We start from the raw sequence: 27,960 nt of genomic DNA, 5'->3' as shown, positions 1-27,960 counted from the left end.
CAAAGGCTTACGTGATGCTATGGTAAGATGGCTAACATGATGATGAACATGAACGTGTGTGAGGTCGGAAATGTTTGTATACATTTAAACACTGCTGTAAAAAAATGTTTTAATGCAAATAGAAACTTTTAAGTTACAAACTGAGGACGTCAGGGCAGTGATAACAGCCTAAACATGGGAGGGCGTAGTCAAATCACCACATTGGAAGGTGACAGAAGGGGTCAAATGGTCATGGAGGTTGTGGGTAAGACGCTGTGGTCCGATAGGGATGAAAGGGAAACCCCATCTACTGAAAGATCACCCTGAAATTGTGTGTGTGTGTGTGTGTGTGTGTGTGTGTGTGTGTGTGTGTGAGACAAAGAGAAGTACAGAGTCAATGTGACCTCACAGGTCAGTCCGAGTCCTCGCGGCGGCTGGGGCATACTTGGGCATCAGCTCGGTGATCTTGCGGATGAAGTCGGACTTTTCAGCGCAGCCTTTGCACGACTCACCCCACTCTTCCAGAATCTTCTTCAGATCCTTCACCTTCAGCTTCTTCAGGTCCACCGAGCTCAGATCCAGCTGCTTGTCTGCAAGCACACACAAACACAATGACACGACAACACAACAGAAGGTCACCAAAAACACACAGGAAGTGGAACACACCGTATCGGAGTTCACAGATTTGACTGTCCTTCTTCTTCAGCTTCTCACAGATTTTTTCCACAGGGACGTGGTAGCTGAGCGGCTTGGACACTTCGTTGATCATCTTTGTGGCAGCATCGCTGGTTGCCCCAATGTAGTAACACTGTACACACATATACACACACACACATTAGGATTGGATTCCACTGGATTCCGGAGGAGATCCAGTCGCTGCGATGGCACTTACAAAACGATTTTCTTTCCCTTTGGCCTCATTGCAGCTCTTCAGGAGCGCCTTCTCGATGTTATCGCTGTTGAAGTCCACTTTCAGCTCCTGAAGAGACTGGTAGAACTTTCCCAAAAACGTCACACACACTGAAACAAAGACAGGACATCAAAATATTTTCTCATGTTCAGGGCGGCACTGAGCTGGAATCTACCCAAGCTGTGAAGAAAGCCGCTTCGTGAAATACGGTCCATTTCCTTACATTAGTTTACTACAGGGGTATCAAACACGCGGCCCGACACTAGTTTGAGGCCCCCGCCTTGATATGAAAGTTTAATGTTAGTGCGGCCCACGCAAGTTTGATATGGATGCTGTATGGTATCATGTACCAAGAAAAAATTATTACGTATGATTAATGTTCATGTTAAAGGTTAAATAACTATTAATAGTTATCCTCCCTATCCGTGTGGAAGTGGTAAGTTTTTGGCTATTTAAGTTTAAAGGAAATAACTTGAAGGCTACCGTTTAGGTCGCTAGCTCTCTAGTTTGCGAGTTAGCATGTGTCTCAAGACCCTGCAGTTGCGCAATATGTTGTAAATAAAAAGAGTATAAATGTGACTATAGGCGTGTTTTGTCATGTCTACAGGGCTCTAATAATGCTTTGTTCATTTTAATCTAAAAAAAAAACAATTTGTCTACCCACCAACTATATGTGGTTTCTTAAGTTTTTATTATTATTAGTATTATTATTATTTATTTATTTATTTATTACTGATTGATTGATTTTCTTTATTCTTGATTTGTTTATTTATTTTTCATCTTATTTTGTGTAGAAAAATAAAAAGTAAGATATTTGAGAACAGTGGAATGTTTTATCAGAGCTTTTCTTGTAGAAAATTGGAACCAAAGCCAAGTTTTAAAAAAATGTTAGTTTTTAATAAATGTGGGTTTTTTTTGTAAAACCTGATGCGGCCCAGTCTCACCCAGACCCAAGCTCCAGTGGCCCCCTAGTAAATTGAGTTTGAGACCCCTGCCATATATCGTAGATATAATCAACATGAAAAGACAACAGACATAAACAAGGTAACAACTCACGTTAGCAGTTCCTTGTTTTCTTTTTTGTGAAGAGTGTATTTTCCGCGGTGGCTATTGTCTCATCAATGTATTGTGGCATCTTCAAATGGCTTCACACTCGTATAACCCAATATTAAGAGTAAATAAGCCATCTAAAATGTTATTTGCAGGAAACTACGTCAGAGGTTAGAGGTCCCTTTGATACCGACTAGCCAATGTAGACTCCCACATTTACAAGTAGAATATTATGCCTGAAATGCCGTTATGCTCATTTTTCAGCCATTTCTATTGTGTTGTGGACTCCTATAGAGCAGCTACACAAGATAACCAGCACACAAAGCTTTATAGTTCTTCCAGAATCTGCACCCAACCTATTCAACTGTTTTTCTGTGGATTTCGTGGTTCCCACGAAAACGGTCTGTTTTAATGTATTCCACCCATGGCCTGCCTCCAGGCACGCCCAATCCGCTGTGGTTGGTCACACTCCCGCATGCATAGAAACACCTCCGGCTTGTGCCGCTAACGGTTTCAGAGTTGATCAACGGTATAAGAGTTGATAATAAATGGCAGTTTATCTTTTTAAAATGTCAGCCATGTGCGTCGGATCCTGAATCTGATCCGGAAGTAGAGACTGGCCAGTCCGAAGTTTCTTAAAGATGTCTCTCAATGGTAACGGCTATTAGCAACGTGGCTCCCTGTATGCAAGCGCATTTGCTAACATACACAAAATAAACACAGACACTGATATATTGTTACTTACTGCTTTCTCTGTCCACGCGACCAGGTAACATCGCAAAGGAGTCGGCTAGTCCAGTTGCATACTAGCCCACGTTCACGAAAAAGTCCAGTGGGAAATGTCGCTGACAGAATTAAATCCATTTATTTTGCTGGCAGGCAATCAGGAACTCCAACCACAAGTGCCTGATGGTGGCGTCGTTCGGAATTGTAAACAAATGTGGCTTTGCTCGCAAGTAAACAGAAGAGCAGAGCTTGGGGCAGGTTATCTGGCTTACAGACACGCCCATATAAGGACGTCCGCCCCACTGTAACATCACAAAGGGGCAGTTTTACGACACCAAGTATTTTGAGCCACCCCAAACTTCTTTCAGGGATCGCTTCCAAATGTGCAAAGCTCATTATCTGAAACTTTGGCATCGTTTAACATGAGAATCCAACATTGTAACTAAATTTATAGGTCAGAAAAGTGGAAAAAGCACAATAAGTCCCCATTCAATTTACATTTCAGTTCATTTCGTTTGTTCATTTAGCCATTTCTCTTCATTTTAATCCTTTTTTGCTCATCCTGGTTTGGGGATTTTGCAACCGATTAAGCCTGGATTGTTTGAACTCAGCCATGTCATTTATCCTGGATATCTCAATACTACTTTCATGCAACAGGCCCTTGGTTATCAGTTACTAGGGTTACTAGGAAATTTTAAAAAGAGCCACCTTCGCTCACTCCAGTACACCCCCCTGTACTTCCTGGCTGTGAGGCAGACGTGCCAACCACATATCAATAATGAGTAACAGTCTTACTGTGTGTCATCCTGATTGGAGCGTATCATTGCATCCCAATGTAAACATAAAAAGACTAATCAGTTGTGCTACATTACATTCGGTAGAATTATACTATATTATATTGTTAAAGTCGGATACAGTGGCGAAAAAATACATTAGTAGTTAGTAGAAATTCAAGTACATGAAAACACAACGTTAAAAAAAATCTATCACTAAACGAGAATTAAACAAGTATGTTAGTATTTCATTTAATGATACAGTCGGTTATCCTTTAGTTTCTGTGATAGTAATGTTGACAGATGGTGAGTAAGCAATCAATTGATAGTAGTTTTCTAAAATACGATGTGCTCAGAGTTGGTGGAGGTAGCCGCAGCTAGCAGTCAAACTTACCTTCACATTCTCCTTCTTTCAGAGACTCACTTCTTCCTAGCAGCACCGCAAGCAGCACAGCCGCCGACAGGCCGCTTTGACAAAACATTTCAGTCTATTTTCTCGCAGCTTAAAAGAGCCAAGCCTGTCTGTCTGGGCAAGCCTGCCTTTCCCTTGACTTGGCTTTACTAGCCTTCTTTAGCCTAGCCTACCTTAACAAACTGAGCAACGGGAGCGAGACGCCGGTAAGAACGGACAAACTTCCTGGTGCACGTGACTTAAAAATCGGTATCTTATTGGTTGAATGCTCTGACACTCAGGACTGCCCTTACGTACTGTGCACTAATTGGGCGAAAACAAGCCGTCTGGGAACAACGTCCAGTTGGCGCGATGTGATTGGTCCAACACTTTAGTTATTTGAAATTAAACGTCACCGTAACGTTTTCAGTTGGGATAATATAATAAATGAATTTATCGTTATGACATGTGACCAAATGTAAACAAATGAATAGGAACATGGGCCAATTAATACACATGTATATAAATATATAGAGGAGGCTAAATAAAATTGATTCGATTTTTTTTGACAATAAAACTACAACATACATATATACATAGCATTCTTCCTGCTATAGCACTGTTCCATTGGGCCACTTTGTGAAATGTGATCGCTGGTGTGGGAAGTGCAAGGGTGGTGACGTCAGCGGTTTTTGTTGTTTTTCTGGTGACGTCAGTATGGTGCTGTGCAGAGTCACTGCGTCTGCTGGAGTGTAAACAAGGAAAGATCTCGAAGCTGACGTGCTCCTTCTTCGAGTTACCACTGTGCTCTCATAACACTGACCTGTGACTTACGACTCGAGTGAGGGCGTCGAGTCGCGAAGTTCGTCGTGTTTTCAAGCTGCCCTGAGGTAGCATCGTCAGTTAGCATTGTGAGCTAGTATCGTCAGTTAGCATTGTGAGCTCGCACTAGAACATCCGTGGGTCCGCCGCGGGCAAAGCCGTCTGGATGCGTGGGGTTTATCTCATCAGTGTGGCCTGGACTTGGTGAACGGTAAGTTTTTGTGTTCGTAGGTTTTAAAGGTATCAGATGCGACTCCAACGGCTACTCGCTAGCCAACTAGCATTAGCCAAGATGGTGGAAGTCCTTATGAAACATGTTTTTCAAAATGTCTTGCTTTGCTGTGTGATGACGAAAAACCCAGATGCGGGCCACTTTTGTACTCACTATCTATATATCTATCAATCACTATATTTCACATTGTCTGCTTTTTTGTCAGATGCTCCCGTCAAGTTCTAGGCAAAGCCATGTGACGTCACTATACTAAAAGCGACAGAATACCTCACATCAATTAAATTACTGTAGTTGTTTGTCGGTCATGCTGGAGGTCGACTTTGTGAACATTATATGGTCTTCGTGTTGTTTCCATTTTTAGTAAATTGACTTTAATGTATTTTCAATGCTAAACAAGACTCCTTTTCAGGTGGTCCGCCATGTTTGTAGTTTACAAAGAGCCAGCATTCCAATTGGGATACTTCCCCATTTTAAAAGTAGCCTGGAAGGCAGCATTAAAATGAAACCAACATTTTATTACAACATGCATGTACCCTAAAGTTGACGAGTAGCATCACACGTGTGCTCTTTCAGCTGGGTGGCTCGTCGCAGTTGACTCCGCCCACCATGGCGGCAGGCGAGACGGACCGCGAGGAGGAAACGTTGCAGACGGCTTTCAAGAAGCTGCGAGTGGATGCTGAGAGGTAAATGCTAACTCATCATTACTATAACTACTATTATTATTATTCACAACCAATAGAACAAATACCAATGGTTCCTTGTCAAACCAAATGTAAACTTTGGGAGTGTTTCAACAATAGAGAAATGTAATAAAATGTGAAGCCTTAAAAGAGCCTTAAACACAAGTATTGTAAGCAAATGAAGTTGGCTACTTCACAGCCTTATTGCAGGCTATTTTGGGAACCTATGCCCCAGGTTAAACATATATTACTAAACCATATTAGCGGACTACATTAATAATATTGCAAAAAGAAAATTTTCACAGTTTAAGAATCTCCCTCAATTTATCGTGGTATTTCAAAAAAAAGAATACACAATCACTGTGTTGTGGTTGATATTTTTTTTTAGTAAAAAATATTGAAAGACAAGTTATATGTACTATTCTGGTCACTGGGCATTGATGAGACAGGACGTTACATTACATTACCTTCATACTCCATGTAGGCCATAATTAAGTTCTCCTCCCATTCCATGTGGAAGTGGTTTTTGGCTTCTTTCTTTGTCCTTATTTCTGCAGCCTGTGCATTAGCAATGTGGTGTAAATCAAGAATAACAGTAGTATTAAGGTGACCATTTCTTGTCTACATGCCTTGAATAATAATAATAAAGGTTAAAAACTGTATTTAGAAAGTCAGAAACAGGTTTTCTATGCTCTAACTATCAAGATATTTCATTTAATAACACTGAGTGCAATAATAAAAAACAATGCTAGAACAAAAAGTCAATGTGGAGCTGAATATCATTTCATTTGTGTGATGGCGTCCCCGTCCTTCTGTCTGTACAGCGCACTCGGAGCCGCGAGCACTCCCGAGTCTCCCCGAGTAGTGACCCGGGTTTGTGCAGATGTCAGTGCGGTCAAGCCCAAACTTGGTGGTCCCAAGGACAACTGGCACGGGTGAGTGGAGACATGAATGATGCCGAGCATGGTGGTGTGCGCCTTCGATGCTCAGGCTGGGCCTTATCTCCGCAGCTGCGTGAGGAAGACATCGAGAGCGGCGAGTCGAACGCAACGGCGCCGCAGGTCCAAGTCGCCAATCCTGCAAGCTGCCAGGTTCACCTACTGTAGCGCCTCCACTCTGGCGCCTCCCGGTGGCTGCCTGAAGCAACAGCGCCTTGCCACCCCCGAGGAGCCTTGCCCTGACAGAGGAAGTCCCGGTGCCCGCAAAGACCTCACTGCTCTGGGCACTCTTAGCCCCACCCCCTCGGCTGTCTTCGGCTCGACTGCTGGTTATGTTACGCCCGTGGGAGCAGCGGTGTCCTCCCCAGCTGCACTTCCCAGAAGGGAAGAGGAATGTTCCGGAAGAGTACAGGAGACCGTTGCAGAGTCGGCCGACTTCCAGGCGTTATCCAAACTGCACGGCTGCACGTGCACTCTGACCGACGCTGTCACGGAGCGCCAGGATGTGAGCGAGCCGGCGGCAGAGTGTCCGTGCCATTCCAAAGTTGACGGCTGGAACGGTGTGGAGGCGTACTCCTTCACAGGACTACGTGATGTCATCTCAGAGTGCGAGCACCAACAATCCCCACCTAGAACTGACTGTAGCGCTGCTGCTTCGCTGTCATCTTCCTCGCCGGCGTCTCCCCGCTCCTGCTCTGAGCAGGCGCGCGTCTTTGTTGATGACGTGACCATCGAGGACCTGTCAGGCTACATGGAGTTTTACCTGTACATCCCCAAGAAGATGTCGCACATGGCAGAGATGATGTACACCTGAAGCACAGCTCATATGACCGGACATGCTCCCTCTTTTTCTTCAATAAAGTCAAAAATCAAGCTTTTCTTCCTTCATGTTTTCGTATGTTCAACACATGTCCACCAGGTGGCACATTCATTGCAGACTAACAAGTGACCACTCGCCATGTGCCTTAGTCTAGATCAGGGGTCGGCAACCTTTACTATGAAAAGAGCCATTTCACCCACTTGCCCACTAAAGAAAAATAGCCTGGAGCCGCAAAACGTTGTATGTTTAAAACAACATTGGAGGGGAAAAAAAAGACGAGTTGGAGTACTCTTGCTAGTACTGGAGATAAACTTTTGTTTTTAAATGAGCTCTAATTTATTTTTTAGAATCGTCAAATAACTCATTAATAATAATTAATAACTCAAATAACTCAAAGTATTACTCATTTCCCTTCATGTTAACCTGTCAGAGAGAACTGGATAGCATCCTGTCTGCTCATTCAGTCACCAGTCAGAACTCAGTCAGGATGCATTCATGGTCTCACACAAAGTTGGATTTTTGTAAACTCATAACAAAGACGTGCATTTTGACCACACGGGTGCTAAAAAATATTCAAGCATTGCAAAGGGAGCCGCAACAAAGAGGCTGGAGAGCCACATGCGGCTCTGGAGCCGCGGGTTGCTGACCCCTGGTCTAGATAGATGCAATGGCCCAAGCAACGTGCATACCAAAACCTCAACAAGCATCATGGCGGAAAGAACGCAAATGCCGTGAGCGCCATCAAAGGTCCAGTGGAAAGCACGGCCGTGCACCACAAAGAGCTCCTTGTTGCTGGGCGGAACAGAGGCATGTGCGTCGTTGCATGAAAACAAAAGACACTCCCCCATAGCTAGCTCATTAGTGCGGATGCTGGCACACACGCGTTAGCATTAGCATGGTCATGTGACTGGCCTCCAAATGAAGAAGCGCATTGATGTGCATAAAAATGTTTTATTTCCAAAAACCTTTGACCTTCAGCAGCAAACTAGCCGACCGCTAGCCTCTACTGCGGTCTGCTAGTGGGAGGTCAAAGCTAGTCACATGATTGTGAGATTCTAGAAAAACATCAAAAAGGTGTGAAATGTCAAAGTAGTGTATAAAAAGTAGCTTCTAATGAGTTAGTATCAAAAGTTGTTTGGCATGAAATTTTTGGCAGACAATGAAGTACCTTGTTTGAACAAAACAAAAAAAACTGGCTTATTGCCATAGAAGTACCGCAACGTCCACTGCTAAACAATTACAAAAAGTACACAAATATTCACAAAGTAGCAGGGCGTGCTGATAGGAAAGGAGCAGAGTTAAACACTCCACCAAAGAGTCAATTCAGTAGCTTCTTGCTCGGATGTAGCTAAGCAGCCTTGCACGCCATCGGCCAGCCTGTAGGAAGTGCCGTGACGCATCACCTGACTTCAACACCGAGCACCTACCTAGTGTTAGCATAACGTGGAACATTATGGCCACAGACTCAAACTGGTTTCAATTCATTTTAGGCTTTCACACCGCTTTGTGTGTGTGTTGTAGAAACAAAGGTCATCTCCACGGGAATTAAAAACAAATATTTCAATGGAGATTAGCGCCACCCGGCGCTAACCGACAACGTAGCTTGTGTAGTGAATAAATAAGGACAAACGGGCCCCTGATTGGCACAGGAGGGAAAGGAGTCAGTCCCATTGCTGATAACTATTGGGTGGGCGGGGCCTAAGCATATATCTCGGCAGAGGGAGCCTTCTTGTAGATGGGCTTCTTCCCCAGCTCGTAGCTTCCTTCATCCTTCTTCTTCATGCGGTGGATGAGCAGCAGGACGAGCAGGATGGCGAGCGCCAGGCACACGGCGACGCCCGTGATCAGTGCTGCAATGCATTTCCAAAATGAGTCAGTAAGACAAAGCACAATAAAAAAAGGATGTTCTTGTGAGGCAGGACACAGACCTGCCAGAACTTCGGTTTTTGCAAAGACACTGTCGTTGGTGGCGTGAGACATCAGTACGTTAGACGTCAGCTCGTCGCTGGTGTTTGGCCCGTTCCTCAGCAGAGGAATTTCATTGCTGTTCTGCACCATCTCCACCTCGTTGGCGCCGGGCGGTGTTGGCGGATCCGCGTCAGGAATCCTGTTATCTGCATCGAGCTGAGGAAGAGGTGGGACAACGTCATTAAAATTCAACAAGAGGGGCGGTGGTGGTGGGGGGCGGACAGTGACATAATCTCACCTCTGTGGGCGCCGGCATGTCACGTCCGGCCGACTGGTCATGTGTCCCTTCTGTCGATAAAATAATAAAGTTTACATTTCAAGTTGTTTTATTGGTCAAGTGTTGCCGTGTAAACAAACCTCCATCACCCGACCCCGACATCTCATCTTCGTAAGTGTCATAGTAGTCTTCGTCATCATCAAAGCCAAAGTCCGAGCCATTCTGCCCGTCTCCGGACGATTCCAGTTGATCGTGATGGTGCATTGCCATGGCAACCGCATGTGTGGCCTTCAGGGGCATCCACGTCTCTGTCTCCCTCACCTGCTGGGGCAATAGCCAACATTCTAACAGCGCACCAAAATAACAGTTATGACACTTGCATGTTCCATGATGACATTCCCCTCACATCGTACAAGGTACGAAGGAGTGATGATGATGTCAGTGTAACCATGGCAACCACAGTCAGCGGTCATAATACATTTCATAATAATAATACACAAAGTCAGTCTCTAAAGCTACTGTGATGACATCCCGCTTCCAAACATTACCATGACAACATTCGTAAGAAGGCACAACATTCCAACAAGATGACACAGGAAGTCCACCGAGTGTAACTCAGCCAAAGACGACACGAGCGCGTGGAAAGAAGAAACACCACCGCTTCCAAAATGGTGACAAAGTGTAAGAGCGTCCTTGCTGGGACAACAGAGGACGTCCCCTTGGGAAAAGGCTCCATTGAGATCCCTCCAAGTGTGCAAAATCCCTCAAGGTCAGCAGAGGTCACATTCCAGAGGGAAATGAAAAAAAGGGAAGAGGAGGGCCAACGGCTACAAGGAATGTTGCACATAATAGCGCACGATTGGAACACTGCAAGATCTCCTCTTCATGTGGTAGCGACTCTAAGTTTGCTAACTGAGCTAACGGGGAGGGGGGGGCTTTTTGTTTGTGGGTGGCATGAATGTGACCTTTGACCCTTTGAGTGCTCCAGCAGAATTCTAAATGTGATTTTTTTAAACAACCTTTAACATCACTGCTCCATCCTGAAGCCACCGTGACGTCATACACTAAATACATGTGGTCACGTGATAATGATTTCAGGGCGTCGACACACACACACACACACACACACACACACACACACACTGTTCAAAGGGCGCTGATTTGACTTGGGGGGCAGAAGTGAGTCCCCCCCCCACACACACACACAAAATCCGGGCCCCTAACTGAATAATAGCAGCGACCACACGCACGCGCAGCAAACATAACTACTCGTTAGCCGATTAGCATTTCAGATCGTCGTCACAAGGTTTAGCAAGCAAGCAAGTTAGCTAGGTAGGACCTGCGATAAAAGTTCCAAATGTTTGTTGACCAACTTACCGACTCAGAGAAGACGAAAGAGGCAGATAAGAGCAACAGAAGGCCGAAGTGAAACATGTTTTCTCTTCCTTGCTGATGTGGACGTCAGAAAAAAGTTGCTCAATAACAGCGCGGCTGCGAGTTTAGCAGATTAGTCTTCTCAAGGCAGCTAATGTTCAGCGAAACGCGATCTTCCTCACATAAATGTTCCGTTTGTCCTCGATCTGTCCGTTGCGTCCACGCGAAAATCTTTTTTTTTTCTTTCTTCTGCTTCGTCCTCGGTGGAAACTCAACTTCCACGGCGCTCCTGTGTCGCTCTGCTATAACTTGTAACTGGGGAGTTTTCGACCAATGACGGATCGGCATGGAAATGACGTCACATCAGTGGCCAGGATTTACCGTAAAGTATATCACATTCAACAAGTCGGCCCCGCCCACCTTGGCACTACCCCCAAAATAAAAGTTCACTTTCTAATTGAAAATATGAAACCAACACATTTTTGTATTAGTTCACCTTGAAATGCTGAAGAATTCAAGCTTCGCTTATACTACAAATGAATATTTGTTATCATCATCAAGACGTAATCACAAGTTTCCAACATGTCATGTTTTATTTCGGTGGAAGAGTTGCCAACTTCCGGTTGGATGGAAATTCCTCAATGTGACGTCACTTTCCGATAACAAAAGCACTTTCCTTCGCCCTAAAAAAATCGACATGGGATGTATTCCAGTTGTAATACAAAAATGAAATACACCAGAAAACTTCGTCGTCACAATCACTATCTGTCTGTGTCCACATTTTTAATCGTAGGTTTATTGAATCAAACAGAGACATAATGTAAAAATTAAATTTCAATGTAATTTTAATTAGAGTAAAATAATTATGTAATCCCCTATCAGCCATTAAGCGTCATTGTCATTGAAGCCAGCTACGTGAATCACTACACTACGAATGACATAGTTTATCAGGGATATATACAATGTTTCTGTTTTTTAAATGTGTTTTTACATTACAGTTTTCTCGATTGTTTAAACACATTTTCTGAAAGGATGCCTCATATTCTCAGAACTCTACACACAAATCCAAAAATCACTCACTCTGAAAACCCCTCAATTCTCCTGCAAAATGAAACTTTACATCCAAAACAGTCTTCATTCTTCTCAAAATGGTGTTTTGTCTCCAAATGACGGACACAAGCCACTATATGAACAAACATTTGTATGAACCAGTTGAACACTGATGTGCTCAATGTAAAACACTGTGATTACATCATATTCATCATGACTCCGGCCTTTTTGTGTTCAGTGTGACACTTCTTGCAAAATGTTTTTTTGGTATTTTTTTTTACTCAGAACACAAAATTACACAGAAATATATTTTTTTATTTTTCACAGAAAAACATCACAGCCAACACAAAGTGTTGCTTTTGGTCTGCATCTAAATGTATACAGCTTCAGTTCAAGAAATAATAATAATCATCAACAAAAAATAAATCAATAACAAAGCAAAATACTATGCCGCATCACGTCTTCTGTTTGGGTCAAGCCACAGCATCTCATCTACATCACATGCAAGGTTTTCTCTGGCCAAGCAGCGGGGAAATATCGCCTAGCATGGCCAATCCAGCCATGGAAAGCATCAGCTGGAATCTCTCCACATGCATCTTCCATAGCTTGGAGAAGGTGTGTTTGTGGATTTCTGACCCTTTGCCCAGCCTCCCTCATTGTTAGACCGCTAATTGTAAAAATGTGTGCCAGGTGTTTACCCATGTGATGAGTCAGTGTGAATAATAGGAATATTAATTTGACTGTTTTGAGTGGCATTGTGTTCTTTGTGAAAACAAGATGTTTACTTCATGAAAATTGTGCCAAAACTCAGAGAATTGTGTGTAGTGTTCTGAAAAAAAGTGTGTTGTAGATCTGCAGTGTGAGTGTAAAGCAGGAATTGTGCTTATTGTTTAGCAGACTTGGTTCATGGAGTTGGTGCATTGGTTATATGTTGTGGTCATTGTGTCTCAGGCATCACAAATTGTGTGTAAACAATCGAGAAAAAATGTAAATGTACTAAGTGGGCGGAATCCTCTCGTGACAAAATGATGTAACGATGCTGGATTGACACAGGAGGGCGCTGTGCTGCCTCTTAGGTTCACCTGAACTCCAAACACACGCTGTGTCAACACTTGTATGTATGTCTAGTCGTGCCCAGGGTCTAGTGTCTAGTGTGTAGTATCACTTCAATGACCATGTGATTGCGTGGGCGTCATGTGACCACGTGGGCCTGTAAACTGTGGCCGCTGGGCTTTATTTTGACTCAATGTCATGTCTATGTCAACATAAGCGGTTTCTGAGCAGGCAAGTCCACTAGAACCAGAACAATTTTAACCCTTTGTTGTCTGCTGAGCTTTCACTTTGAAAGACCGCTCCACTATCTGGGGGGGGGGCAGGTAGGACAATAAAAAGCCACCAGAAACCTCATATAATGTAAGTGTGTGAGTGTGTCTGTGTGAGAATAAGTGAGAGTGTGTGTGTGTGAGACTGTAAGTGAGTATGTGTGTGTGGCTGCCTGGAGGTGAGGAAGTGTTTGGATTGGAGTGCAGTAAAGTTGGAAAGAGAAAAAAATGGGGCCTGGTGACGTCATGGTGAAAAAAAGAGACTTGAGGCAAGTTCCTTGCCCTGCAGCATCACTTGCAGTCCAGCACGAGCTCACGTCAGGTCTCACGTGCGTGCACTTGGAGGATGACACACTCTGACTTGGCAAAGATCATTCTTGCATGTTGCCATGACGACCAGCCACTAGGATGAACGCTTGGGCGCTTCTCTCTGTGCTGCTCACCTGCTGGACGGTGACTTCTGTCGTCGCTTCTTTGGGCCGCACGGCTGACGGCTGGAGCGCACGTGCCAACGGAAGAGCCGGTGGGGCTCGGGTGACGCACATCCGCGCAGGGCCACCTTTCATCAAAAGCGACAACAAAGGATTCAACCCCCCGAGCAAAGTTCATGCGCCCGCAACCATCAGCGCTCCAGGAAGGAAGGTGGGAGCTGCACAGGGCGAAGCTGTCATCCTCAGAAGCCCCTCCAAGGTTCCGAAGGGTTCCGTCCATCCGGCCGGAAGTGTCAAGGTCACGCCGCACGACTACATGTTGTCTCTGTACTGGAGCCGCTCCCACAATCAGCCCAACAACAGCATGGCCGACACCGTCACCAGCTTTGTGGATAAAGGTCAAGGTAAAAGTCATCTGCACTTTTCATGCTCATCAGTCCGTGAGGTCACAGGTCGTGACAACAAGTTAGCTAACATGCTACCATGGAAACATGCCAAGTAGCCACACCTCGCTTGTCTCCATGCTAAGCTTAAATGCTAACGTTCATGTTTCCCACCATCTGGATGCTGGCGCTGCCCTCAGGAGGGAAAATAAACAGTGGTCACACCCTCACGGCCCCCTCCTCCTCCCCCCGCCCCCCCGCCCTTCTGTTTTTTTTTAGAATGAAAAGTTTTCATGACTGTGGCTGCGGAAAGTTTACATGTACTTTAATTTTAGCCTCTGTTTGTTTAGCTGTCCTTTGCTAGTGGCTCACCTGCAACTTACTAAAGTACACTTATATTCCTTTATTTAGTCACCTACAACTCCCTAGTACGCTTCTTTTCCTTTTTTTAGTCACTTACAACTCACTAGTACACTTCTATTCCTTCATTTAGTCACTTACAACTCACTAGTACACTTCTATTCCTTCATTTAGTCACTTACAACTCACTAGTACACTAGTATTCCTTTATTTAGTCACTTACAACTCACTAGTACACTAGTATTCCTTTATTTAGTCACTTACAACTCACTAGTACACTAGTATTCCTTTATTTAGTCACTTACAACTCACTAGTACACTAGTATTCCTTCATTTAGTCACTTACAACTCACTAGTACACTAGTATTCCTTCATTTAGTCACTTACAACTCACTAGTACACTAGTATTCCTTTATTTAGTCACTTACAACTCACTAGTACACTAGTATTCCTTCATTTAGTCACTTACAACTCACTAGTACACTAGTATTCCTTTATTTAGTCACTTACAACTCACTAGTACACTTCTATTCCTTCATTTAGTCACTTACAACTCACTAGTACACTAGTATTCGTTTATTTAGTCACTTACAACTCACTAGTACACTAGTATTCGTTTATTTAGTCACCTACAACTCACTAGTACACTTGTATTCCTTTATTTACAACTCACTAGTACACTAGTATTCGTTCATTTAGTCACTTACAACTCACTAGTATACTAGTATTCCTTTATTTAGTCACTTACAACTCACTAGTACACTAGTATTCCTTTATTAAGTCACTTACAACTCACTAGTACACTAGTATTCCTTTATTTAGTCACTTACAACTCACTAGTACACTAGTATTCCTTTATTTAGTCAATTACAACTCACTAGTACACTTCTAGTCCTTCATTTAGTCACTTACAACTCACTAGTACACTACACTTAATTAATTAAACACTACACTCACTTAATTTAATTTAATTTAATTTACCGACAGACAGACAGAATCCCAAAGGGATTAATAAAGTATTCTGTCTGTCTTTATTTTGTCACCTACAACTCACCAGTACACTTCTATTGCTTTACTTATAATGACCTACAACGCAGTAGTACACTTCTAATCTTTACTCAATGAACTACAACTCACTAGTGCACTTCTATTTCTTGACTCAGGTAACTACAACTCACTAGTACACTTCTTTTTCTTGACTTTGTCATCTATAACTTACTAATTATAGTCACCTACAACTCAATTGTACACCTGTAATATTTACTAAGTCACCTACAACTTACCAATATACTTCTATTTCCTTACTACCACTCACTAGTACATATCTATTTGTTTTTACTTTTAGTTAACTAAACTCACTAATACATGTTTATGTCTTTACTTTTAGTCACCTATAACTCACTCATACACATGTATTTCTTTATTTTTAGTCACCTACAACTCAGTCATACACTTCAAAAGTTTACCACTCACTATAGTACACTTTTTCTATTTCTATTTCACTATTTTTTTACCTTGTCACTTGAACCTCACTAGTTCATGTGTATTTTTCTTGTAGTCTCTCACTAGTCACTCACTAGCATACTTTGCCCCTCCCCCTGTAGATGAGCGAGGGTCGGTCCTGAGGCGTCAGCAGTACCGCTTCAACATCTCCTCTGTGGATCCCGATGAACTTCTGGGAGCTGAACTTCGCATCCTGAGAAAGAGTTGGCCCGACCCCGGCAGGAAGGCGCTGCGCGGGGCCCGGTGGCTGAAGCTGTACGAGTGTGGGCGGGCCGGACAGAAGGCAGTCCTGCTGCAGACAATGGCGGCGGGGCCTTTGGAGGGTCCCGGCGGCAGGTGGGAGGTGTTCAATGTGTGGAAAGCAGTGAAGGGCTTGAAACGAACCCAACAGAATCAGCCACTGTGCTTCCAACTGGAAGGGGGTGTTGGCGCCGACCTGCGCTTGCTAGGCTTGGGCCGACCGAGAAGGAGCGACAAAGAGAAGGCCTTCCTGCTCGCGTTTGGCAGGAGCAGCAAGTCGGATCTCTTCTACAACGAGATCCGAGCTCGATCCGGTCACGACAATAAAACTGTCTATGAGTACTTGTTCACACAGCGACGCACAAGGCGAGCTCCACCCACTGGGGCCCTCCAAAAACTGCCGCCACAGACCCTCCCGCCAAAGACACACACGAGGTGCCAGCGGCGCCGCCTCCATGTCAACTTCAAAGAAATGGGCTGGGACGACTGGATCATCGCGCCGCTCGACTACCACGCCTTTCACTGCGGGGGCGCATGCGACTTCCCTCTGCGCTCGCACATGGAGCCCACCAACCACGCCATCATACAGACCCTGCTCCACTCCATGGACCCGCCCTCAGCCCCACCCTCCTGCTGCGTTCCCACGCGCCTCAGTCCAATCAGTATCCTGTACGTGGACTCGAACAACAACGTGGTCTACAAGCAGTACGACGACATGGTCGTGGACGCCTGCGGCTGCAGGTAGCGCCGCCCTTTATGCTGAATGTGGCCCCAATAAAAACCTTCCCAATTGACTGGTCTGTGTCCCACCTTTCAACCACATTTGGAGGCGGGCGAGGCTAAGAAACTGTGACAGAACAAGGCGGGGTTAACACCGGTGATGCTAATGCTAACAATAACCATCATACTCATTCATTCATTCATTTTCTTCCTCACGAAGGTCGTGGGGGAGCCTATCCCAGCTGTCTGAGAGGCGGGGTACACCCTGGACTGGTCACCAGCCAATCACAGGCACATATAGACAAACAACCATTCACACTCACATTCATACCTATGGACAATTTGAAGTCACCAATTAACCCAGCATGTTTTTGGAATGTGGGAGGAAACCGGAGTACCCGGAGAAAACCCACGCATGCACGGGGAGAACATGCAAACTCCACACAGAGATGGCCGAGGGTGGGGAAAGACAAAATAAAAAGCCAAAAAGTTACCACTTCCACACAAAATAGGAGGAGAACTCATTCATTCATTTTCTATTGCTTATCCTCACGAGGCTCGTGGGGGGTCCTAGAGCCTATCCCAGCTGTATTCAGGCGAGAGGCGGGGTACACCCTGGACTGGTGGCCAGTCAATCACAGGGCACATATAGACAAACAACCATTCACACTCACATTCATACCTATGGACAATTTGGAGTCGCTAATTAACCTAGCATGTTTTTGGAATGTGGGAAGAAACCGGAGTACCCGGAGAAAACATGCAAACTCCACACAGAGATGGCCGGGTGTGGAATTGAACCCTGGTCTCCTAGCTGTGAGGTCTGCGTGCTAACCATTCAACCGCCGTGCCGCCTAACATCATACTATTTTTATTTTTTTATTAGTACACCATCAACTAATCTGAAGTCTTTCTTTTCAGTCTGTTCCATGATTTTCTTTGTGAATTCTTATTATATAATATTCCAAAATATTTTTTAACATTCCCACATAAATGTTGAACAAATGAACAAATGTTCCCAAATATTCCTGCACTTCCAAGATCCAACAAGTCAAGGACTGCTTCATCCACTTGCACTAAATCTTTCACGTCGGAAACAACAGAGACGTTTGTTTTAAAGAAGAACTTTTGGATTATTATTTTAGCCACTTGAGCAGCATGTGTGTATGTGTGTGTATGTGTGTGTGTGTGTGTGTGTGTAGAGCCAAGCTCCACACACAACTTGTGGTTATAGTCTAAGTCAGCATGTTGGAGGAAACACGGTAGTGAACTGTGTGTTTGTTGAGTCACACACTTTGGCTCCACTCCTCACGGGGGTCTCGGCCCCCGTGGCAACACTGCGTGCGGCGAGTCTACGCGGTCTAGACTTTGATGCTGGTCAAGATAAAATGTTTAAATTACTTTATTTTGATGAAGTGACGGCCAATTTCCAATTAACAAACCAAGAATCAAGTTTATTTGTTGTTATAAAGTTAATGGAAATCAACTGAAGACAGAACAGAGCAACACAGGAAGTTAATACAAAATAAGGGTATGAACTAGGAAAGTAGGAACTAAAAGAGCTGTCACGAGGGGGTAACGCCCGCATCGTGACAACAAAGATGTTTTTACTCACTGTTTTGCATCAGGTAATGCGTTTTTTCCCTTCAGCATCTTTTACATCATATGCAAATAATATGCAAATTAGCCAATGATTTAATCAAGCGACTTTTACGGCAGTAAATTTCTACCTTTCTGACTGAGGAGTTGGCAACAGTGCCACTTCCCGGGGTTGAAGGCAGGAAAAAAAGTCAATCGCTTGCTATGCAGAAGGGCTAATGGACACACCCACACAATGATGTCACTTCCTGTAACTAACATACACTGTACATATGATATGTGATACTTGTACATAGACTGTACTGCATATTGCTAATAAAATCTTACATTGGGTATAGAAGTATCAAAGTCGTCCTTCGCTATATCGAGGTTTAAACATTTTTTATACTTTCAAGTAGTTTTAATTAAATCTTTACACACATTTTATATAAAAATAGGGTAAAACCATTATTAAGATCACCATTCAACTGTATGTGTAGTATTCTAAATTGGCCACCAGGTGTCAGTAATTGTTCAGTGAGACAAGCACCAGACTTCGTCACTGGAACAATAGACTTTTATTGGCGGTCTAAATTATCTCACAGCAGGCACAGTAATAATATAACAATAATGTAATAATAATAGAATAGGCATGCAGGCTGCATGGTGAAGAGTGGTTAGGGTGCAAGCCACACAGCTAAGACACCCAAGTTTGATTCCAACCTTGGCCATCTCTGTGTGGAGTTTGCATGTTCTCCCCTTGCATCCGGTTTCCTCCCACATTCCAAAAACATGCTAGGTTAATTAGCGACTCCAAATTGTCCATAGGTATGAATGTGAGTGTGAATTGTTGTTTGTCTATATGTGCCCTGTGATTGGCTGGCCACCAGTCCAGGGTGTACCCCGCCTCTTGCCTGAAGACAGCTGGGATAGGCTCCAGCACACCTGCAACCCTCGTGAGGATAAGCAGTAGAGAAATGAATGACTAGAATGGGCTACTGTTATGACAATAACCCCGACAAGCTAAAACTCGACTCACTTCCTGTCTTACACACTGAACACATTTATCTTAACACACACAAGCATGAGGTCTTAAATGGCTTATGTCTACTATACTGGATAATAAGATTGTAAAGGTGATGAGTTGGTGTAATTTTTATCTAGAGGATCTAAAAGTGTAAAAAAAACATATTTAGAAGGTTGTAAACAAGGTTTCTATGCTGTAACTACTAAAATGTTCCATTTGTAGATAAAAAATCCTACTCGGCAAAATTCACTTAGCACAGTTCTGTAACCGATTAACCGCCATAAACGAGGGACTACTGGAAACAGTGTCAACATAACACTTTAACAATTTACAACATACATAACCTATAAATTCACAAAAGTTAGCAGAGGAAAGTGTCGTCACGGGAGCAGGATGAGCTGTGGATTTTGTCCAACTATATGACAGCTAAACACACATTCTGAGTGTTGCTTAGCTTCTTTGCTGCCATCTTGTTGTTCCCTTGTGTGCCAGTAAGCTAGCACTACTTGGCACTTTTTACCCTATTGCTGTTTCTGTTGTGTGCGCATGTCTGTGCGAGCGCGTGCAGCTGCACGTTAGATCATTAGTTTGTTCAGCAGCTTAGCGCTCTGACTTGCGTCACAAGGTGTTAGTGGTAACGTTAGCCGGGTGGGGGGGTTTGGTTGCCAAAAGAAAAAGCCAACAGGAAAAATGTTCAAGACAAACACAAAGCAGTGTTCAAAGTACAAACATATTCAATTGAATTAGGCATAAGAAAAAAACAAGTCAAAATTAAAGAATGAACCAAAGAAAGACTTGGGGCGCGGGAACAGTTATTGCGATGGGTTTGTTCCTGGTGGGAAGACATTCGCTGTCGGACGCAGTCCGTTGACATTGCATTGCAGCAGCTAGCTCACGTCTCGGCTGGTTATCCAACTTGAAGGTTCGGACGGCGTAGGTCGGTTCGGGAGCTGTGGGCCATGTGGGTCATGTACCGGCGGCCGCTGCAGTCCGCCGTCAGAACCGTCCTAAATGTGACCGCGACCAGAACCGCCTGCGGGAAGGTTAGCAACATTAGCTTAGCTGGCTAACTAGCCAGCACGTAACTCCAAATTTAATTAGGTCATACTTTCACACGCAGATGCTATGTTTTACTTTGTGACGTCTCCCGTAACGGGGGTCACTTTTAAACACTTTTAAATTAATACGTCACGTCAGTAAATCATCTTAGTATTTGATGATAAACAAGAATCTTCGCCATGGCCAAGTAGAATCACAGCAAGACGAGGTGTTGTTGTGTAATCTAATATAATATATAATCACATCAAAATTATTATATTATTAGTAATTCCAAAATCGCATTCACATTCACTTTTCTCCATGTACATGTCCTTATTGTTTTACGTTAATGTAATTATTGTTCAACATTGACGTAAGACAAAAGCTTAAGCAAAGGAGTAAATTCAAAAATGCAACATCTTTATCATGAGTAACACCAACTCAATTACATTTTCAACACTTGAAATACTATTTAAACAACAAAGTCAAAGAATGTAGAGAAATAAGTTATGAAATATTATGTAGTAATTATGGGGAGAAATGGCATCATTCTTTTATAGAAGAAATGTTTAAGAAAATGTCATGTGAAGCAAATTATTCATTCATTTTCTACCGCTTATCCTCACAAGGGTCGCGGGGGTGCTGGAACCTATCCCAGCTGTCTTTGGGCGAGAGGCGGGGTACATCCTGGACTGGTGGCCAGCCAATCACAGGGCACATCTAGACAAACAACCATTAACACTCACATTCATACCTCTGGACAATTTGGAGTCGCTAATTAACCTAGCATGTTTTTGGAATGTGGGAGGAAATTGGAGTACCCGGAGAAAACCCACGCATGCACGGGGAGAACATGCAAACTCCACACAGAGATGGCCGAGGGTGGAATTAGCTAGGTCTCCTAGCTGTGAGGTCTGCACGCTAACCACTCGACTGCCGTGCAGCCCTGAAACACAATAAAGTTTGGAAGATTGCTTGCAGGAAAAAGTTATGCTACAAGAATAAATTCAAAATTTGGGAATTAATTATGAAAGTCTAAATAGTTGGAAAATAAATTAATTTAATTTTAATGTAATAACATTTTAAGAGAATAAAGTCAAAATATTAACAGGAAAACCGTTTTTTTTTTTCATTTTAGTTGTTTAGCTTTAGTAGTAAGTTTGCAAATGAACACATTGGATTTTCTGTAAATGGACATCAGTTTTGTAAATATGTGCCATTGTTTTATTCAAAAATAATATACAGTGAGAAATCCCACAGTTTGTGAGCGCTGACCCATCCCACTTTGTTAGACAGACCTTGAATGCACAATCCAACTTTCTCCCACGCTGCTCAGACAGACGACTATATTTATTTTCATCTCATATTTAGTCCCTAATGTTGATACTGTGTGGGAATGCATAAAGGGAAGGTTTGATGACGTTATTGTGGGCTAATGTGCATATTTGTTCAGTGCACAACCCCAAGTTAATTCATGCAAGCACACCGCCTGTCACCACACACATCAAACAAACAGCCGTGTTTGTGCAGGTTTTCCAGGGTTCCCATATGTCCGTCAGCAGGCCTTTGGCAGTGCGCTTGATGACATCCTGTCGCATGCTGCACCTGAGCACACAGGTAACACGCTGTCATCATGACCTTATTTTTGTAGTTTAAAACAGCAGGTGGCGCTAGAATGACGTCACTTTGCTTAGTTTTTTGCTGTGTGTGAGTAACTTCCTGCTGCCCGTGTGTGTCAGGTCTGTAGCGTGAAGGAGACGCCGCAGCACACAGAGGAGGAAGTGGGAGCCTTCACTAAGCTGATCGAGGCCATGGGCTTCACGGGACCCCTCAAGTACAACAAATGGGTGAGCGCGTAGATGTGGCTGGAGACCAAGGTAGATATGTTTGGTGTTTTTGTTCACAGAATGTGACGCTGTCATAGTGCAGGGGGCTTAATCCAGCCCACCGGGCATTTCCAAATTTTTTTTTTTTTTTTAATACTTTATTTTTAAAACGTTTTTTTAACAAAACGTCAACAGTAATACAAAAAACTCAAAACAAAAAGGCGGCACTGGACATACACAATACAATTATTATTTCACATTCCTTGTCATGGTGCAATTTGACTCATTTCCTTGATTTTCTGTCCGTCAACAGTGTCCATTTCACCCATTTTTCTCCACATATGTCTTCTTCAGTCCTCAATCTATGGGTCAATAGTTCCATATCCTATAGTTCCAGTCCTCCAGTACCGGGGGTCTTGGGTTAAACCATTTTCCAAATTCTTTTTTATTAAACTTTTTAGCTGCAAAATAGTCAGGTGCAATCTGTAACACTCTCAGCACACATGACGCAGTAACCTACCTACCTACTAACCTTTTTGCCATGCCAAAAAAAAAACACCCAGAAATTTGCCGCAAGTCATGCATCAAATATGTTTGCCAGAGAAGTAAACAAGGAGGAGTTAACATACTGTTGATATCCAGTGTCTTATTGTTCATAGTTCATATTGTTGTTGCAGCTGGACTACCCAGCATGCCTTGCGGGCATTTGAAAATAACTGTTTTAAGTTTATGTATGTTTGATGTCGATTTATGTGATGCGTTAACATGCTATGGATGTGGTGTTTTCGTTTTTTGTCGCACCGTGAGCAAGTGTGTCAATATGTGCTCTCTGCAGAAAATCAAGATCGCCGCCCTGCGCATGTACACGTGCTGCGTGGAAAGGATCAATTACGATGACTTCTTCCAGCGTATGTCCTCACCCGCACCCCCCTCACAAAAACAAGAGCGGTTTGACGAGCTCGCTGTGCTAACGTTTCCCACGTTTGTCTCAGGGTGCTCACTGCCGGACACGCTCAACTCCTGGTTCCTGATCGCACAGCTGCACGTGTGGTGAGGCGTGCACACATACGCACGCAATACTGCTCGTTTGTGCGTCTCATTGATGGACTGATGATTTGGTGAACAGGATGTGTCTGGTGCGGATGCGGCAGGAAGGCCGAGTGGGAAAGTACATGTGTCGCTACATCGTGCATTCCATGTGGGAGGACGTGGAGCAGCGCAGTAAGATCATGGGGGTGAGTTGCGGCCTCCTTCCCGTTTTGTCGCGTTACACACGTCCTCGTGACCACGCCGCGGGATCGAACGCGCCGTACAAGCGCTACACACAGTAGAAGCAGTACATGTGGTTTTGTTGGCGCCGTGCGCGTGAAGCTGAGCGCTCGCAGGAGGTAGAGGTGCCGAGTCAGCGAAGAAAACACTGCCTCTTTGTCAGCTTGTGAAAACAGCGTGCGCTTTGCCAGTCACACACACACACACACACACACAGTGCTGAACACTATATGTACAGCATGTATCATATTTTTATTACACTCGCAGCCAGCAGCTCCACTTTTACTCTCTCAACGTGTGTGAGCGTGTGCTGAAACACTCGGAAGAAGAATTAATGCTAAAATATTGCAATGCTTAAACACACTCGTGTCATCAAAATGGAAACACATCAATAAAAACCAGAAGCATCCCACAACAGTCAACACCTCACTCAGACACTTTAGCTGTACATTACATAATTGGCGCCTCCTGGTGGTTGGAAGCGTGCAGTGCATGTCTACTTTGGCATCGAAATGTATTTCTACATTAGATATTCACAGTTAGGCCTGTCACATTAACACATTTTGCTGTATGATAATTGTCATACAAATTATTACAGCTAAATGATATCTTCAACATATTTTGAAATATTTTTTTCATATTTTATTAGTATAATTTTTATAATATTAATAAAAACTTACAAAAACAAGTAAAGATTTATTGTTCTTGTTCTGGGACGATTATGAATAAATCAATTAATCACATAAATAAATAAATATATAATAAATGAAATATAATATGATATAAGATATGATAATAAATATATGATATGATAATAAATAAATAGCCTTGTCTCATTCTCGTAGACCCAATCTTGCATATCTTGTGACACCCCTACCTTTCACAGTGTCAAGAGCTGAATGTCAAGAGCTTTTAAATAAAATTAAAATAATAAATTAAACAAACCCAATGAAAATAAAATGGACTCTCTTAGCAAAAATGCGTTTAAATTAAAATCATAGCCAAAAACAAACCTGGTCTCCATAAAATATGCACATAAACAATAAAAACAATAGATAAAATGGAGTATCAGCTCTCTGCACTGTACGGGGTATTATTCCTTAACAGGAAGGCTTAAAGGGGATGTGCACTTTTGGGAATTTTGCCCACACATACATACATGCATACCTTCCCTTTTCTGTGCGTTCTAGCGCAAGAAAACAAGTTAATGAGTGAGCTAACAACGGACGTCATGGGAAATTACGCGAAAGTGATGCTACTTTGACGCTAAAGCCCTCACAAAAAAAAACCTACAAAAGAATTCCAGCAGTGTTTCATTTACATAACTGACGTGTATATTAAAACTTAAGAAACCACATATAGTTGGTGGGTAGACAAATTATTTTTTTCAGATTAAAATGAACAAAGCATTATTAGAGCCCTGTAGACATGACAAAACACGACTATAGTCACATTTATACTCTTTTTATTTACAACATATTGCGCAACTGCAGGGTCTTGAGACACATGCTAACTCGCAAACTAGAGGGCTAGCGACCTAAACGGTAGCCTTCAAGTTATTTCCTTTTAACTTAAATAGCCAAAAACTTACCACTTCCACACGGATAGGGAGGATAACTATTAACAGTTATTTAACCTTTAACATGAACATTAATCAAACGTAAAACATTTTTCTGGGTACATGATACCATACAGCATCCATATCAAACTTGCGCGGGCCGCACTAACATTAAACTTTCATATCAAGGCGGGGGCCTCAAACTAGTGTCCTACGGGCCACATTTGGCCCGCGGGCCGCATGTTTGAGACCCGTGGTATAGATGGAACATTACATTAATATATGTTAATTAAATTCATGCAGATTGATGCCATCCATCGGAAGGAGGCGCTCAAAGCCATGACGGAAACATTCTACGCTGCCTTGTTTGGATACGATGAGGTGACACGTGTGTGTGTGTGTGTTCAACAAAGCACTAACAGATAACTTGGACATAATCAAGTCAAACGACTCGGTGCAAACCAATCACTTCTATTGTGTGTATGTCCATGCGTGTGCAGGGCATCCTGTCAGGGGACAGCGTGCTGGCGGCCGCTCTGTGGAGGAACTTATTCAACTGTCAATGTGATGACCCCGCCCAGCTGGAGCTCATGGTGGAATACGTGCGCAAACAGGTGTGTTTGTATGAATAATGTGTGTGTGTGTGTGAAATTGTTATGAGTGCAAATTGTGCGGTGTTTGCAGATGCAGTACATCGACACTCTGGATGGAGAAGACCTGCTGCTGACCGGAGAAGTCAAGTGGCGCCCTCTTGTGGAGGAGAATGCTCAGAGCATCCTAAAGGTGGCCACGCCCACATACAACGACGCTGGACTGTGACTTCCTGTCTGTCTTTATGTAACCTGGGAGGATGTCACGGATGTTGTGGCTGGCCTGTCGGGTTCGAGAGCCTCTGTTACTTCCTGTCTGCAAAGTGGCTCATTTAAGGAAAAGGTGTTTTTATTTTTTACATGTAGAAAGTATATGCACTTCAACCTCTATGCTGGTCTTGGATCCAGTTGACTCTGTGGCACTTGCACACTCCCACGGGAAGTCAGACAATATGATGGACGTTGGACTATCATATTGTTTTTCATAATACAATTAAAATGTATGAAACAATGTCTTGTTTTTATAGCATCTAACCAACTAATGTTGCCACATCCACCACAATAAGTTGTGTAAACAGTTCATGCACTATACGTGTTCTTGTATTCATTAACTGTATGAGGCAGGGCTAGTAAAAATGATAAACACCCTACAGACAGAATACTTTATTAATGTATTTGGGATTCCCTCAGGGAAATTGGCATAACAATGAAATCTCACAAACTCGCAAAATGACGTCAAAATACCGAAAAATAGTCAAGGGTACGCTACCAACGTCACGGCTATTGAACACATTTTAAGACAACACAATCAGTTCTATGTGCCGACAATAGGGGGAGACGTTGCTTGGCAACCACTAAAAACAGCCGAAGAAGTCCAAACCGGAAGTAGGCTTCTTTTAGCTTGTAGACCAAATTGTCGCTTCGATTTTTCTACACGGGTAAATATGGTATGTAATCACTATATGACATTTAAGTTATCCTTGACATCGTGTGTGCATGTAACGGCGTGTAAACTAATGTAAGATGGCGTCTTTAATGCGCCGCTGTTGCTTATTGTGTTGTTTCCAGTTGGGCGTTGTCATGCTAGCGTTCAATACACGAACACTAGCTGCTACATAGTAACGTCGTTTAGCTCAATGGAGATGCTACAAAGTGTCCGTTGGGGTGCATTCCAATACTTCTGTGTTTATATTTGACTCGTGATTGACTGGTATAGGCTCACTCGTGACCCTCATGAGAGCAAGTGGTATAGGAAATGGACGTACAGTATATAGTGACTTGTACAGTTAAAGGTGAGTAGAATCTATACGGGAGGTTGCTCATTTGTTGTTGTTGGACAGGCTGAAGTGGAGGAGACGCTGAAGCGAATTCTGGGTCAGAAAGGAGTTCAGGGGCTCATCATCGTCAACTCTGATGGTGAGAAGAAGGTGAACAAAACAATCAAGATGTCACGTCACAAGGTGTGACGTGTCCTTCTGCACGTGCAGGAATCCCCATCAGGTCTACGTTGGACAACACGAGCACGGTACACTACGCCGGTCTCATCCATCAGCTGGTGATGAAGGCCAGAAGCACCATCCGCGACATCGACCCCCTCAACGACCTCACCTTCCTGCGCCTGCGCTCCAAGAAGAACGAAATCATGATCGCACCAGGTGAGCGTCACCGTTGTAGCTCCAGCGGCACACCAGCTCTTCAAAATAAAAGTCTGAGAATTGTTGTTGTTGCAGACAAGGACTACTTCATGATCGTCATTCAAAATCCTTCAGACTGAAGTGGGAGGAAACACATCAACATGACAATATTTTCATGCTTTTGCTTTTTTTGTGGTCATTCCTGGTTTGCTAACGTTGTAAAAATGTTGAATAAATAATTCTCATTGACAATGATGAATTATTGTTTTATTTATATTTCGTGGCAAACAGCACACGCGATGTCACACTTAACACTTAATAGAACAAAGTACAACGATGGGGTCAGGAAAATGAAAATAAACAGCACACGTGATGTCACACTTAACACTTAATAGAACAAAGTACAACGATGGGGTCAGGAAAATGAAAATAATGTTACCATGGTCTTGTATTTTGGTGCACAAAATGTGTTGTTGATGCAAAACTAATGCAAATAGCTGGCTCCGCCCACTTCCGTATTCCAAAGAAAATGGCGACGTTGCCCTTTAAAA

At 43.3% G+C, this 27,960-nt stretch overlaps 6 protein-coding genes across 7 annotated transcripts; 4 read left to right on the top strand and 2 right to left on the bottom strand.

Annotated features, from left to right (window-relative positions):
* Nucleotides 1-92: 92 nt before the first annotated feature.
* manf (mesencephalic astrocyte-derived neurotrophic factor) lies at nt 93-4,054 on the bottom strand. Its single transcript, XM_058054954.1, has 4 exons — nt 3,833-4,054; nt 872-999; nt 646-787; nt 93-569 (listed from the first exon to the last, which is right to left on the bottom strand). The coding sequence occupies exons 1-4, from the start codon at nt 3,918-3,920 to the stop codon at nt 385-387; spliced, it is 543 nt and encodes a 180-aa protein (XP_057910937.1). The 5' UTR covers nt 3,921-4,054; the 3' UTR covers nt 93-384.
* Nucleotides 4,055-4,514: 460 nt separating this feature from the next.
* On the top strand, nt 4,515-7,380 carry oser1 (oxidative stress responsive serine-rich 1). The gene is made up of 4 exons (XM_058055726.1): nt 4,515-4,862; nt 5,457-5,566; nt 6,388-6,498; nt 6,574-7,380. The coding sequence occupies exons 2-4, from the start codon at nt 5,490-5,492 to the stop codon at nt 7,313-7,315; spliced, it is 930 nt and encodes a 309-aa protein (XP_057911709.1). The 5' UTR covers nt 4,515-4,862; nt 5,457-5,489; the 3' UTR covers nt 7,316-7,380.
* An 872-nt stretch (nt 7,381-8,252) lies between these two features.
* On the bottom strand, nt 8,253-11,201 carry sdc4 (syndecan 4). 2 transcript variants are annotated; one of them, XM_058055728.1, is made up of 5 exons: nt 10,884-11,201; nt 9,647-9,830; nt 9,528-9,577; nt 9,250-9,445; nt 8,253-9,171 (listed from the first exon to the last, which is right to left on the bottom strand). In XM_058055728.1, exons 1-5 carry the CDS (start codon nt 10,938-10,940, stop codon nt 9,020-9,022), a joined length of 639 nt encoding a protein of 212 aa, XP_057911711.1. In that variant the 5' UTR covers nt 10,941-11,201; the 3' UTR covers nt 8,253-9,019. The 2 variants fall into 2 exon arrangements, with proteins under 2 accessions (XP_057911711.1, XP_057911712.1); XM_058055729.1 differs by having other exon boundaries at nt 9,647-9,827; nt 10,884-11,199.
* A 2,751-nt stretch (nt 11,202-13,952) lies between these two features.
* On the top strand, nt 13,953-16,914 carry gdf5 (growth differentiation factor 5). The gene is made up of 2 exons (XM_058055109.1): nt 13,953-14,087; nt 16,031-16,914. The coding sequence occupies exons 1-2, from the start codon at nt 14,000-14,002 to the stop codon at nt 16,912-16,914; spliced, it is 972 nt and encodes a 323-aa protein (XP_057911092.1). The 5' UTR covers nt 13,953-13,999.
* A 3,414-nt stretch (nt 16,915-20,328) lies between these two features.
* On the top strand, nt 20,329-26,434 carry LOC131106562 (ubiquinol-cytochrome-c reductase complex assembly factor 1). Its single transcript, XM_058055747.1, has 9 exons — nt 20,329-20,537; nt 22,063-22,149; nt 22,272-22,379; nt 23,194-23,266; nt 23,351-23,408; nt 23,485-23,593; nt 25,489-25,566; nt 25,686-25,799; nt 25,870-26,434. Exons 1-9 carry the CDS (start codon nt 20,454-20,456, stop codon nt 26,002-26,004), a joined length of 846 nt encoding a protein of 281 aa, XP_057911730.1. The 5' UTR covers nt 20,329-20,453; the 3' UTR covers nt 26,005-26,434.
* Nucleotides 26,435-26,608: 174 nt separating this feature from the next.
* On the top strand, nt 26,609-27,664 carry dynlrb1 (dynein, light chain, roadblock-type 1). Its single transcript, XM_058055748.1, has 4 exons — nt 26,609-26,722; nt 27,116-27,191; nt 27,263-27,430; nt 27,506-27,664. Exons 1-4 carry the CDS (start codon nt 26,720-26,722, stop codon nt 27,547-27,549), a joined length of 291 nt encoding a protein of 96 aa, XP_057911731.1. The 5' UTR covers nt 26,609-26,719; the 3' UTR covers nt 27,550-27,664.
* Nucleotides 27,665-27,960: the final 296 nt, after the last annotated feature.

This window comes from Doryrhamphus excisus, chromosome 18 (assembly GCF_030265055.1).
Source record: "Doryrhamphus excisus isolate RoL2022-K1 chromosome 18, RoL_Dexc_1.0, whole genome shotgun sequence".
In the NCBI taxonomy this organism is placed as follows: Eukaryota; Metazoa; Chordata; class Actinopteri; order Syngnathiformes; family Syngnathidae; genus Doryrhamphus; species Doryrhamphus excisus.
This window is presented reverse-complemented; position numbering and strand designations above follow the sequence as displayed.